This window comes from Drosophila miranda (genome assembly GCF_003369915.1).
Source record: "Drosophila miranda strain MSH22 chromosome Y unlocalized genomic scaffold, D.miranda_PacBio2.1 Contig_Y3_pilon, whole genome shotgun sequence".
Taxonomy (NCBI): Eukaryota; Metazoa; Arthropoda; class Insecta; order Diptera; family Drosophilidae; genus Drosophila; species Drosophila miranda.
Genome location: NW_022881625.1, coordinates 3658082 through 3672284, shown reverse-complemented (window position 1 = coordinate 3672284; position 14203 = coordinate 3658082). Strand labels below are relative to the sequence as shown.

Sequence of the window (14203 nt, the reverse complement as noted above, 5' to 3'; positions counted from 1 at the left end):
TCGCATAAAACCTATCGCAGTATCATATCGCAGTATAATATCGCATAAAACTAATTGCAGTATAATATCTCGATCGGTTAGGGTTAATATATGTTGCCTTACAATTATTTTATTTTTATTTTTATACATGTTGAAATCAGGAAACTAGACGCGGAATTATGTGATATTTATCGGTCCGTATCGTATAGCAACAAAATATCTGTAAGTTTTCTTCGTTCTTGATCGTTGTATTCGAATAAATGTGTGTTGGCATATCGAGTACATTGGTATTTCTTATAATACTATCGATGAGTAAGTACCAAAATCATACATGCCCCGTTATCAGAATATTTCTGTTCTGATGATATCTCAGGATATTGAGGATATTGACAACAATATGAACCGTGATACGGAGGAGTCGGCCAAAACTCAGGATATTGAGGATATTGACAATATGCACGGTGATATGGAGGAGTCGGCCACAACTCAGGATATTGAGGATATTGACAACAATATGAACGGTCATACGGAGGAGTCGGCCACAACTCACGATATTGAGGATATTGACAATATGCACGGTGATACGGAGGAGTCGGCCACAACTCAGGATATTGAGGATATTGAGAACAATATGCACGGTCATACGGATGAGTCGGCCACAACTCACGATATTGAGGAGAATATTGACATTTCTGACAATATTCACAATATTTCTGATTATACAGTCAATGATATGGAGTGTACTATTTCTGATGAAATATATGATTCGTCTGAGCCAGTGCACCACGTGGAGGAGAAGCAGGAGCAGGAGGTTCGGGAGGATCCGGACTTAAGTAAGTAAATAAGTAAAATTTAAAAAAAATACAAATAATAACTTCTTAATTCTCCAGACATGTTTACTGAAGACATTCTTAGTACTGAAAGTGGAAAGGACAATTTGAAAACACCGATTTCCCCTAAGGCTTCGCCCCCCGTGCGTGGCTGCAAGTGCAAAGTATGCGGCAAAATGATTGGAAGGTTGAGCACCTTGGGAAACCACGTAATGAACCAACATTACACAGCAATAAGAGGTATGGTTTCAAGGAATTCGAAGACAATGCAAAAAATTGCTGCCGTTTTTAAGGAAAAAAAAGTGACCGTGTTAAGACTATCAGAGGAAACTGGGGTGCCGGCCGAGTATTTGAGGGCGATAGTCATGTGCAGCGATGACTATAAAAAAATTGGGTGCCGCTTGTGGGCCGCCAAGACGGATGCAGAGAAGCTGAAGGACATCAACCAATAACTGTTTCGTTTTTTAATTTTAATATTTGATTTGGCTTGAGTAGACTGATCCAGAGAAGCTGAAGGACATCAACCAATAACTGTTTCGTTTTTTAATTTTGATATTTGATTTGAGTAGAAAAACTCGCCTGTTATTCGTAAATGTAACGACTGAAAATAAACTTATTGACAAAAAAGAGAGGAGTATTTATATTGTGTGGGCGCCTTTGGGCCAAGAAATCATCAAAGTTATTTCCGTCGCACAGTTTGGGAAAAAACTGGACTGGAGTGGAGTCGACTGGAGGGACTGCAATGACACTTGCCGGCTGGCGGCCTCTTGGAAATTTTAAGCCTCGTTAAGCTTCTGGTCAACCGCCTGGCTGGTCTGCTTGAGCGCTCCATCGAATGGGATAACCTTCGCTCTGGATATACTGGATGCCCTTTTGGATTACAGGACTACCCTCTTTAGCGCGGGAACAGAGGACTCCAAAGAGACCTCTCGAGCAGCAATTCAATGTACAAATGACAGGTTGGCTGTGACACAAAACAGCAGCTTAAGGAAGATGTAAAGCCAAGCAAAAATATACCCCCCCCCCACCCTTCACCACTCTCCTTAACCCTTAACCCTTAACCCTTAACCCTTAACCCTTAACTCCTTAATCCCAGAATGGTAGCCAACATTTCGGCCACACCAAGGAGTATGGTGGCATGGTATTTATCGCAAGTCCTATCCCAAACCAACAAAGCCGATCAACTATTGCAAGTCGCAGCTCTGCCCAGGGAAAGTACGTCACCTGACCTGTGATTCGAAACACAACATCGAAGTGGGCCCTGAACTTTCACTTGGAGCCGTTCAGAACTGGCTCTGGAAATCATTCAGTACGAATATCTGGAGAGAGCGGCACAACACAGAGAACGGCAGCAAATATCGAAAGCACAGGGAACATAAAGTAAATAAAAATAAAAATACAAAACAAAGCCCATGAACGAATATTTCCTCACAGGTGCTGGAATAAGATGAATCCAACTATTAACAATCCACGTTCCCCATTCACCCGCTCGCGGGTTATTTTCGGATCCATGGGATCCTTCGTCTTTACCGACCAGCAGCAGCAGCAGCAGCCGGGGCTGCAGGTCCCCCCGAAGGTTCCGCCGACAAGAATGGACTCAATGCGATGCCCTTCCTAGGCCAAATCCACACCAGTCCTCTGCTGTCCCGCCCAATGGGTCCAATAGGTCACGCTCACCCCCCCACCTTCCCTCCGATGGGGGATTCAGATGGGTGAGCGGCAGCAGCCCAGACTCCCCTTCCCCCAGGACATTACTTACCCCGGCTCCCCTGCAGATTCAATGCTGTGCCACAGATGGCTTCGATGGGACCACCGCCCGTGTTGAGCTCCCTCTGGACAGGCGGCGCTTCTCCGGACAGCCGCGGAGACTACTACGACGACCCCCACGAAGAGTACTCCGACTGCCGCTACGAGGGCGACTACGAGGGCGACTACTCGATGCCCACCGAGGAGGACCAAGAGGAAAAGTCGTGCTCCTGTCAGAGCCAGACCTGTCAGAGCCAGAGCGAGTTCAGCTCGATAGAGCGCACCGAGTCGGACTCGGAGTGGGAGGAGCTCTCCGACGGCCCTTCCCTCGGCGTAGTCGTGCACCGTCAGCGCATGGTGGCCTTGTACCACCTCGTCTTGGAGACCGCTGTGGTCAAGGTCGTGCTGCTGGTGCTGCAACTGCTGTGCTGCGCGGTGTTCTGGCTGGTCGAGAAGACCGTGGGTTTCCACGAAACCGTCGGCTCGAAGCGCCACCGATTGTGGAACAGCAAGTACAAGCTGCGCACCATCCAGCGCCAGTTGCTGTGGCGCATGGCCAATGCCCGGGGCGACGAGACGCTCGTCTTCTTTGCCGTGCTCATGACAACGCCCTGGCTGTTCTCCCTCAGCCTCCTGGGATTCATCCTGTCCCTGGCGGCGCTCCTGAAGAAGACCGTCGAGCAGCTGGTGTTCCAGTTACGCCTGCGTCTCGTGCTCTAGGAGCAGCCATCGAGCAGAAAGCAGCAAGCAGTATCCAATCACACACTGACAGAAGTCACACGGCCACACGCCCGACACTCCACCCCTCCCCTCAGAGATGTTTGCACTTCCATTTGGGCATCTATTTTCGTTGATGCTGGCATCGCAATACACGGAATCGTCTCTCCGGTTTTGGCCGCAATGAAAATAGATACCGAAATATTCGAAATTCAAAGTCAATTCCCACGAGAGAGAGCGAGACAGGCTTTTGGTTTACGGCCTTTCTTTCTTCTGCCTTTGGCATCGCCCACTCCACTCTCTTTATTTTTCTTCCATTAAATTGGCAATAATATGAACTCGCCTTCTCTTTCTGCTTAGTAGTATTCCCCTGTCGCCGATAGCCCGCATCCTCTGCGTTCCAGAATCTGCGGAAGTTTCCAGTGGGGGCTACTGGCGAATGGGAACGCTGCCAGCATATATGTACTATGTGTGTGTGTGCCCAACTAACGCAGACAACTGTGTTCTAGAATGAAATATTAATTCATTGGATACGCACACACAGATCCCCCTTCATCGCTCTCTGTTTCCCTCGGAGGGGGGCAGGGAACTGGGTGTCTACGCTGCTCGGCGCTGGCCTGTATCTAATCGCGCCTGCCTTGCTGTGTACCCACTGTAGATGCATATGTACATACAGTTGTTAATCAATGTCCGTTGATTGTCGCATCGTTGCTTGGAAGGGGAATCCCCCTAATATTAAAGCTGGGATGTCAAGCTGTCACCGGCATCAAATTCTCCCGTGAGCATCACAATCGTCTTGATGAGCGCCTCGATGGGCACGGAGAATGTGTTGAAGTGACCATCATCTTCTCCCTCCTTTGCTGGCTCTGGCGTGCTGTCCTTCGGAGAGGAGGAATCCACCTGGGGCTTGCCAAACAGTATGTAGAAGCACAGACTAAACGTAAGCACAAAGATCGAGTAGAGAGCAAAGCTCTTGATGAAGCTGCTGGAGGCGGCGCGCAGCATGAGCATGTGCGTCGAAATTGAGAGTACTGGCAGGGAGCCAACCAGCAGGCAGAACTCCACGGACAACAGCAGAATGGTGAAGACGGCCAGTATGCGCTGCGTCTCCTTGTCGTAGCTGGCTTCCATGCAGGTTAGGATCGACAAGACAATGAGAGCCACCTCCATCAGGTTCGTGATGGACCTGAAGTACAGCAGCGGCGACATGGCAAGCTGTATGACCTCTCGGATCATGAGATACATAATCCCTATCCAAGAGAACAGGCCGAAGAGGGCAGTCAGGCTCGTGTGGTCGCTTTCGTGGAACTAAAGGAGCGTATGCGTGATAATGGAGGCAGTGAAGAGAGAGTAAAGTAGAAAGTTCAGATAGAAGATCACCGAGAGGCGGTGCCACTTGAGGAAGAGGAAACTCGAGATTAGCGGGTGCTGCAGCAGGTAACGCAGCTCCTTGGAATCGGCGATGTATGCGATTGGAGTCATCTCGTCCTCCAATTGGTGAGGATGGCCAATGCTCTGCTTGTCCGACTGCCCGGGCTCTCGCTGGCGTCTCATCAGATTCTTGTAGTTGATGATGATCTCGAAACTCTGGTCACCGGGCTTCTCCCCGTTGGTGGTGATTCAGGAATCGAAGTGCTCCTCCAGCACTTTCGGGTCCATCTCCTGTATGGAAAGATCTCCGAACGCGCTTCTCGCCCCGATGTACGCTCCCTGCCGTAGAAGCTCCTGTGCCACCTTTGTGTTGCGATACTTGACCGCATAGGAGAGTGTCCGCCTCATTGATGTCCACACGATCGCTCTCGAGCAGCAGCTGGAAGCAGCGCTGGTGGTCACAGAAGTCGTCCAGCGGCTGCTCACTGATAACCGCGTTCAGCAGCTTGGAATGCGATGTCAGCCTCAGCTGCGGATGCTTCAACAGCTTCTCTAGCGCCCTGTGGTTGCCCCAGATTACGGCCAAATCCACGGGGCTGATGTCGCTCAATTTTGAAGGATTAATGTTGATGCCCGTCTCGAGGATGGCCTGCAAGGCTCGCTGCTTGCCCCGCTTGATACTCTCCGCCAGCAGGGACTGATACTCCTCCTGGTTGGCATTGCATTGGTGGTCTGCGTTTCCGCTGACGTTCTGGTGGTACTCCGCGAACTGTTGCTCGAACTGGTTCTCGTCTCCGTCCCGCAGCGTGCGGAGGAGTCGCTCGCAGTCGATCTCTGCTCCGGCCTCGCGCAGCTCCGGCAACGGCAGTTCCGGATACTGATCCCTCAGCATCTGGCGTCAATGTCCAACTGTTGTTGTTTCAGGAAAAGTCGGATCAGCTCCAGCTTAGTGCCTGCCTCAATCTTTCTATTCTTCAGCACATGGTGGAGGGGCGTGAACTCGCCCTGATCCACAAAATTCGGAGAGGCTCCGTACTCGAGCAGCAGCTGAATGCAGGAGCCCACCTGAGAGGCATTCGATCGTCCTGGCGATTGGCCTGGGCACCGCTGTCCAGGGCAGTGTGGAATTCCCGTATGTCCCGATTAGCGAGGGCTGCGCTCAACTGGCCCTGCGGATCGATGAAACCGCAGTTGTTAGAGCTCATTCTGCTGTCTGCAAAGAGTCAAGTGAGAATGGGGAGGATGAGCTATGTCTATGTGGGCTTTCGTTAATCTTATCCAACCCACGCTGCGTATGAGTAACTTCTAATGCCGTTTCTATGAAAATTATGCCAGAACCCGCATTGTTAGAGCTCTGCTCTGGTCAATGGAGGGAGGTCTGACCCAACAGACGGTTTCTGTACAGACCTTGAAATGGCCGAAACAAAAGCATGATAGTGGACCGACCCCCGCAACAAACGGTATTTGACAACGCTTCATGCTACGATGATTTTCACACAAATGACTGTCTGTCCATGGAGCTGGCCAGCAGCTGGAGGCAGAGCCACAGTCAGAGCCACAGTCACAGCCACATCCGCAGCCGAAAGCTACCCCACAGGTTTCTCGAAAAATAAAAACTAAATCTTCGTTTTGGGGCAATTAAAGAAAGCGTCTTTAAGTGGTTTTTGTGGTACCCGAACTACAGACTTAATTTGCCCTCCCGTGTAGTTATTAAATTATAACAATCCAACTGAAGACAAGGTAAGACAAGGCCTGAGAAGTACTCAGGGAGTGGCTTGATTGTTCAAAATGATCTACAAATTTGAATCAAGTTTGGTGTTCGATCTCGCTCGCCTTTTGGTATATCAAAATTTAACGATCATAAAGAATAATCATAAAATAATCGACACATCAATATCAATTAGCAATCAATTGGTTACGCTTTATGCTTTGAATACTGTTCCGAATGGAGCTTTAGATAAAGCCCTGGGCAGTGCTGAAATCTTGCGATTTATAGGCGGCTCTTTTCGTAAATTTTAATGCGGCTTCTTCTGTGGGATCTGATCCCTCCAGCCGTCCGCTCAACGTCTTCTCCGCTCTGTTGTGTTCTGTTCTGTTCTGTTCCGTTCTGTCTGCTGTCTGCTTTGATGCTTGAAATGTGTGAGAAATCGGCTAATCACACATGAGACGTGGGTAATTTGAATATTCCCCCACTGATTGTTTATCAATAGCCTACGAATTGGGAATCAGGAAACATCGTCTTCTCTTTTGTGGGTAGCTCTTCGGCTAATGTTGCTTTAGTATGCAAACAAATTGATGATTGTAAATGACGCCCCTGGGGTCAAAATTTGTCGTTGATAAGATAAACAGAATCGCACAATCACCTTCCTTAATTGGCCCTTTATTTGATATTTTCTTGTCTCCCATCATAACCTCTTCCCCATTCTGGTATTTGTTTTTCCACCTGAGTACGAGTATTTGCCCAAGCAATTGACAAACAACTTCATTGTTTGTCCAAGCTGAAGCTCGACCCAAAGTCTTACTAAGACATCGGTTTACAGAATGGCGTAATATCACAATAATTAACAGAAAACTTAACGGCAAACGATTTCAAAAGTGAGCAACTCCTCTCTCAGTCGCATCTGACCCTAGCAATTAAGAGCACTACTTTCAGAAATATTGATGCAGTCAAGGTAATCTATACTTATTGCGAAAAGCTTCGGAAAACACAAATTGCCCTTAAACTCTTAAACATTTGCTTCATCTACGGAAACCAGTCGAAATCACAGAGTATACGGAGTCTGGAGTGGAATTTTATTCCCCCTTCTCTTGGAGCTCACATATGTATATACTATAACACTGGTAAAAAAAAGTACTCGTATCACTCTGGAATTTGAGAATAAAGTGTGTCACAAAGGAAAGGGAGTCCAACGACATTATTACTAGTTTTAAAAGAAAAACGAGGTGGAACGTTGTGAGTTGCTGCGGACACCGCAACTCTACAGTTATACCCGATACTTAGTCAGTATGGCTCTCCTCCGGCAGACGCCGCTAATATTAAGCGACACGACAAAGAGTGCGTGCGAGAGAGACAGAAAATCAGTCTGAGCGTGACGTCGGGCGCTGCGAAGCCAGTGCAAATTGATTTGTTCCTTTTGGGTATAAAAATGATCCGATCTGATCCAGATTCAGCAATCTGATAGATATGGTCATTATCTATGATTTTGCGTTTTTAGTTTTCTCGAATCTGCAATATTGTGGATGCAACAGATTTTCGTCCTTTGTGTGGTCGGAAGGCGGTGGGACAAAATTTTGAGATATACGTTTTATAGTGAGATCTAACAGGAGTGCGGATACTAAATTTGGTTACTCTAGCGTTAATAGTCTCTGAGATTTGTGGATGCCCCAGATTTTCGTCCTTTGCGGGGGCGGAAGGGGGTGTGGCGAAATTTTGACACAAAACGGTCAAGGTCCGATATCACAGGAGTGTGGATAACAAATTTGGTTGCTCTAGCTCTTATGGGTTCTGAGATCCTTGAACTCATAATTTGCAATTGGCAAAACCGACCATGAAACCTGTGTGTTAGAGAGAGACAGAGCGAGAAAGAATGAAATTGTTTTCTTGATTCTGGCTATAATAATTATACGATCTGGTTCAGAGGTTGCCCTCTAGAAGATATAGTCATCCTCTACGATTCTGCGATTTCGCCCTTTGTGGGAGCGGAAGTGGGCGGGGCAAAGTTTTGAAATTTTCTTGTAGCAGTGACATATCACAGAAGTCTGGATCCAAAACATCGTTGCTATAGCTCTTATAGTCTTTGAGCACTAGGCGCTGAAGGGGACGTACAGACGGACGGACGGACAGACGGACGGACGGACAGACGGACAGACAGACATGGCTCAATCGACTCGGCTATTGATGCTGATCAAGAATATATATACTTTATGGGGTCGGAAACGATTCCTTCTGGACGTTACACACATCCACTTTTACCACAAATCTAATATACCCCAATACTCATTTTGAGTATCGGGTATAATAATGCCATAAATTGGATAAAAAATCCAAGCACAGTTTGCCAAAAAACAGACTTTATGGACAAGCAATTTAGTTTAGTGTTTACTCTGCTCTCCTCCTCCCACGCAGCTAGAGGGTCTCTCGATCTGATCACATCACGTATTCGGGAAGGGTAAAATATCATGTGAGAATGTTATAGCAGTGTAAGACAGTACGTATATAGTATAAATTATTGACAGACGATCGGAGAAACGCGGCTGCTCCTGTGCAGCTGGACATATACATATTCAGTTTATCGCGTTAAAAACTTTACATTAATCACGTCTGTCCGCCTTCTACTTACTCTTTCCGAAGTGTTGTCATTTGCTGATTTCACTTTTGCATCTGCACCAACACAAAGAACTTTAGTAGAGGATTCGGTGTGCAACTCAGAGCCAATTTTGTTGGGCAATTTCCTAGGCTCCAGCTCTCTCTGTCTCCAAATTCCAGATGTTCCCACAGACAGAAAGAAGAACAGGGCTGAAAGGTTTATAAATATAAATTCACTCAAAGAAAAAATGAGAAGTCGAAACAGTTTTCGAATCGCGAATGAAGATAATCTCATTATTATTTTTCTTTTAAAACTAGTAATAATGTCGTTGGACTCCCTTTCCTTTGTGACACACAAATTCCAGAGTGATACGAGTACTTTTTTTTACCAGTGTTATAGGATACATATATGTGAGCTACAAGAGAAGGGGGAATAAAATTCCACTCCAGACTCCGTATACTCTGTGATTTCGACTGGTTTCCGTAGATGAAGCAAATGTTTAAGAGTTTAAGGGCAATTTGTGTTTTCCGAAGCTTTTCGCAATAAGTATAGATTACCTTGACTGCATCAATATTTCTGAAAGTAGTGCTCTTAATTGCTAGGGTCAGATGCGACTGAGAGAGGAGTTGCTCACTTTTGAAATCGTTTGCTGTTAAGTTTTCTGTTAATTATTGTGATATTACGCCATTCTGTCAACCGATGTCTTAGTAAGACTTTGGGTCGAGCTTCAGCTTGGACAAACAATGAAGTTGTTTGTCAATTGCTTGGGCAAATACTCGTACTCAGGTGGAAAAACAAATACCAGAATGGGGAAGAGGTTAAGATGGAAGACAAGAAAATATCAAATGAACAACAGGCGATTGTCTGGCCCGAGACACTTTGTTTACACTTGGCATTAAAACTGGAAAAACAAAGGGAAATAACCAAAAATTCTAGTATGAAGAAAAAAGTACTCGGGTGTGGCAGAAAAAAACTACAATCTTGATCTACAAATGAAGTTTTTTTACAGTGAAATATATACTTGACTTGTAGTGAAACGCAGCCCCGAAATTGTCATCATAAAAACTTCGTAATTAAGATGAATGCGTGAGGAGATAGGGCTGGAGCTGAGACCAAGCATGACTTCATGCTGAACCGCCTCCGAGTGGCATGCGCAGATAAAAAGCAACAAAATATAGTTGTATACAAGAAATGTTTAGCTGGCACCGAAATACGGACAGCTCACAAACACATGGACACATGCTTAACTTAACTAAAGTGGATAGGATACACACACATGCATCGCATATACATGCTCTATATTGGGTATATACATATGTACTACTCGTACTCGCTGTGCACTTCATAAACAATTGGCTGGCCTACATCATGTACTCGTACAACACACAACAAAAGATTTGAGGGGGGTGTGTGTGGAGTGGGAGAATTGGGGGGGATGTCAGTCAGTGCCCCGCACGTTTCGATAATTTCGAATAATTTAATTAAGCCCAGACGAGGCGGCAGTACTGGGACTTTCACGATTCTCCCCGGAACTTCCAAAAGCCCTGAAAATGGCAAGATTTTAAAATAAAAATTAATTAAAGATCACTTTGATTTAGCACCCCTTTTGGGACTACGCCCTTCTGTCCCGCTAAAAGTAGAAAACGAATAAACAAAAGCTTTGTGGGCGGAGCCAGATCGGCAAACGAATGAATCCAGCCAACGATTTAGGTAGTAGTCGTATATGGGGAGGGAGGGAAACTGAGACCTGGTCGCTCGACTCTCCACATATCGCCTAATCGATGGATTATTTAATTGTAATTGGTAATAAGAAATGCAAATTCAGCTCTCGGTACATGTGTAATGTGGTATGTGAGGACGGAAGCACTCGACGCCAAAAGTCCATGCAAATGAAGCGAGGCTTGGATTACTCCCGAACCCGATTGGGTAAACATGGAACTGGACTCCGTTTACTGCTGTTGCACAATATCTGAGGGTATCGACTGACGGTCAGGCACGATTATTTCGTTTATTTCTTATTTATTTTCTTTTCTTGAAAGAAACAAAATTCCTTTTAGGGCATCAAAAAAGTGATCGTGACCATTGCCGGCCCACATTCGAAAATCGTTTTTCAAAAACTCTCGTTCGTTCTGGCGATGATGTCACAGTTTGAGTGTATATATATAAAGTATATATATTCTTGATCAGCATCAATAGCCGAGTCGATTGAGCCCTGTCTGTCTGTCCGTCCGTCCGTCTGTCCGTCCCCTTCAGCGCCTAATGCTTAAAGACTATAGGAGCTAGAGCAACGATTGTTTGGATCCAGACTTCTGTGATATGTCACTGCTACAAGAATATTTCAAAACTTCGCCCCGCCCACTTCCGCCCCCACAAAAGACGAAAATCTGTGGCATCCACAATTTTAAAGATACGAGAAAACCAAAAACGCAGAATCGTAGAGGATGACTATATGTTCTAGAGTGCAAAATCTGAACCTACTTTTGTAAAAGCTAGAATAAAACGTAGGCTTGGTCACAGTTATTACGAGTTGGAAGATCCCCAAGGTAGACTTATCGGAAAATACCACGCTAAAGACATAAAGCAGTGACCATCCTCATACAGGTTAACGGTTTTCCTCCAAGCGTCTATCACCATTTGATGTGATTAACACCAAAGTGTGATCTTGGCCGGGGGATTTGTAGTGGTCGCTTGTCGGGCGGATAGGAAAGCATATTTGTGTTCTTCGCCTGAAAGTATGCCCGATGGTATTTGTACAATTTATATATTTATGTTTATTATATATATAAATATATTTATATATATTATATTATTTATACAAGTATATATCACACCTCACCGAGATACTTATTAATTATTAAGTTTAGTCCCCATAGTTAGTGTATAGTTAGGTTGGCTTAATTTCTTGTTGTGGTGTTACATGTTAAATGTTCCTGGTCGTGTGGGGGCTAGCGCCATCTAGGGTTGACATTAAGAATATGCTTAGAAACGAACAAAAATCTCCCCACCATGTCCATAACCATTCAAGGTGAATGGCGAAGCATCGTGCAAAGGCAGATCCGGAGAACAACATTTTTGTTGGTCAGTAGATCCGCCCAAATCTTTCTTTCTCCTCGTGGCCGTACAGCATTCAGTTGCGCGGTGAGAAAAAAAAATAATAAAAATAAAATTAAACCGCCGTAAATAAACGTGGAGACCACGGCTTGGTCTGATGAGACGGGCGTGCCACACCACGCCTTTGTTGCGGCTGCAGCGGGAGGAATTGGGAACCACTACACCTACAGATCGGACAGAACAAGAGACTCCTCGCGCCCTTCCGCTGTCCACAAATAGTCGCAAACGCATCGGATTGTCCCGCATCCGTACGGAGCTGACCAAGAAGCGGCTGGAGTTCGCAGCCGCAAGCCAACTTAAGGAGAAGACCAGCGAGAAGGAGTCCACTCCAAGAGAAAAAGAAAACAAACCACAAGCAAAGAATAAAGCGGAACGTACAGTGGCCAGCAAGTTGCAAGAGGATGAAAGGTGCAAGATAGTGGAAGACAAGGACCGGCTGGAAGAGGATGATGAAAGAGCCAAGATAGTGGAAGACAAAGAGCACTCGATCGGGAAAAAAGAACCCAAGAAAGCAGATTGGGCTTTAATCAAAAACTTTCCGCTTGGAGGTGAGCAGCCCCAACACAAAAAAAAAAAAAAAAAACACCTGGAGAAAGAAGGAATTAGCACCTCAACCCCATCCCCCTATTTTCGCAGTGCCAGTTCCAACCGGGTAAATATGTGCATGGAGTAACTGTTAGAAAAAGTAGCCTGATCAGTATTTTCAAATTCCACATTAGAATCGGCACTTAGTTTGGGAATTATCCAAAAGCTGCAGCCCGAGCTTTAAGCCCCCGCACTACGAACCAGCTGATCCACCAAGTCGCGGGCAGTGAACTTTGGCTACGCGAGACGAGGACAGCCGTCTGAACGGGCTTAGTGCGGCGAAGTGGCGTAACCGTTTCGCATTCAAAACCGGGCCAAGAAACGGAAACCGGTGCTTGCAGTCAGCGTAGGCCCGAAGCCGCTTAAATGTTCCTACCGGGCGGGAAAAAATAGTGCACCACGTGTGTACATAACCTCCCGGCGACCCCTAGTGGTATCGCGTTTCTTGTTCTTCTCGTGATTCGGCCTTACTGTTCCAAACGTTTATTAAAAGTGCAGTGGAGGCCAGCGTTTGTCTTATGTGCACGTTAGTGTCATTATGTAGGCTGAATGAAAACTGTAAGAGATGTGCTCACATACATATGTATACACCGCCCACTGAAAGCCACTGTGGCCAGTAAGATCCCACAGTGACTCGCATTCCCTTGAACCTCGCAGTCCGTTGATATGTCTGTTTTTGTGTAGTTGGATATACTTAGTGTTAATTGTAACAGAAAAAAAAACCAGAAAAAAAACCCACCAACACATGGAAAGTTTGAAAATGCATTTGATAAAAGCTTAAAAGTTTGAGCTTAAAAGCGTCAGCTCGACCGGGTCCCCTCTGCGAGCTTATGCCATGCAGCACGCGCTGTACGATTTTGTTTTTGGTTTGCAGGTAAAAGTTTAATGCACCCACACACAGCCACACGCCCAGCTACGAAAGATCTTTCGCCGCGGGAACACAAACAAAAACTGAGTGAGCTTTATAATATACCAACAACATTACATTTTATTGCCTCCCAAAATTCCGCGAGCGTGGCAAAAGCTTCGTTCTTTTTTGATAGAGCTGTTTGTCGGTCGTTGACCTCACACTTTTAAAGTAGTCACAGCTGATTGGCCTTCTCCCTTTACAATACGCTTGGTAGAACGAATAGTATGTCCAACTACTCCCTGAAGCCGATGTGCTGGGACATGTGTACCTATATTGCGCTATAGTATTATCTTTCTATCTAAGGAAAAATCATTAGTTTATATCGCACTATAAAATATCGTATATGCACTTATAACTATTTACACTTATCGTATTTATTTATCTAAATATTCCCTAGTAATAATAGCTATATCTCTTGTGACGCTTTTCGTTCCTCCTTTTGTCCATTTAGCCTTGTCTTGGAGTTCTCGGTTAGTGTTTCTTTTTTCTTGTAACATGAATATAGTATCTGAATATAGTTTCTAATAAAATTATTGTTAAGATGAATATGTGCTAGACGTTACCGCAGTTGGGGGAACCATGTCGCTCGTGAGCGAAATAGGATGACCAATACCGGACACTCCAGGGATCCTGATATTATTATTGGC

At 45.6% G+C, this 14203-nt stretch overlaps 2 protein-coding genes across 2 annotated transcripts; both read left to right on the top strand.

Annotated features, from left to right (window-relative positions):
- Positions 1-2486: 2486 nt before the first annotated feature.
- LOC117194494 lies at positions 2487-3359 on the top strand. Its single transcript, XM_033399049.1, has 2 exons — positions 2487-2521; positions 2585-3359. Exons 1-2 carry the CDS (start codon positions 2505-2507, stop codon positions 3273-3275), a joined length of 708 nt encoding a protein of 235 aa, XP_033254940.1. The 5' UTR covers positions 2487-2504; the 3' UTR covers positions 3276-3359.
- Positions 3360-12144: 8785 nt separating this feature from the next.
- LOC117194603 lies at positions 12145-12548 on the top strand (the record flags this gene model as incomplete). Its single annotated transcript, XM_033399135.1, has 1 exon — positions 12145-12548. A coding segment is annotated over exon 1 (390 nt), but the record flags the coding sequence as incomplete, so codon positions are not given.
- Positions 12549-14203: the final 1655 nt, after the last annotated feature.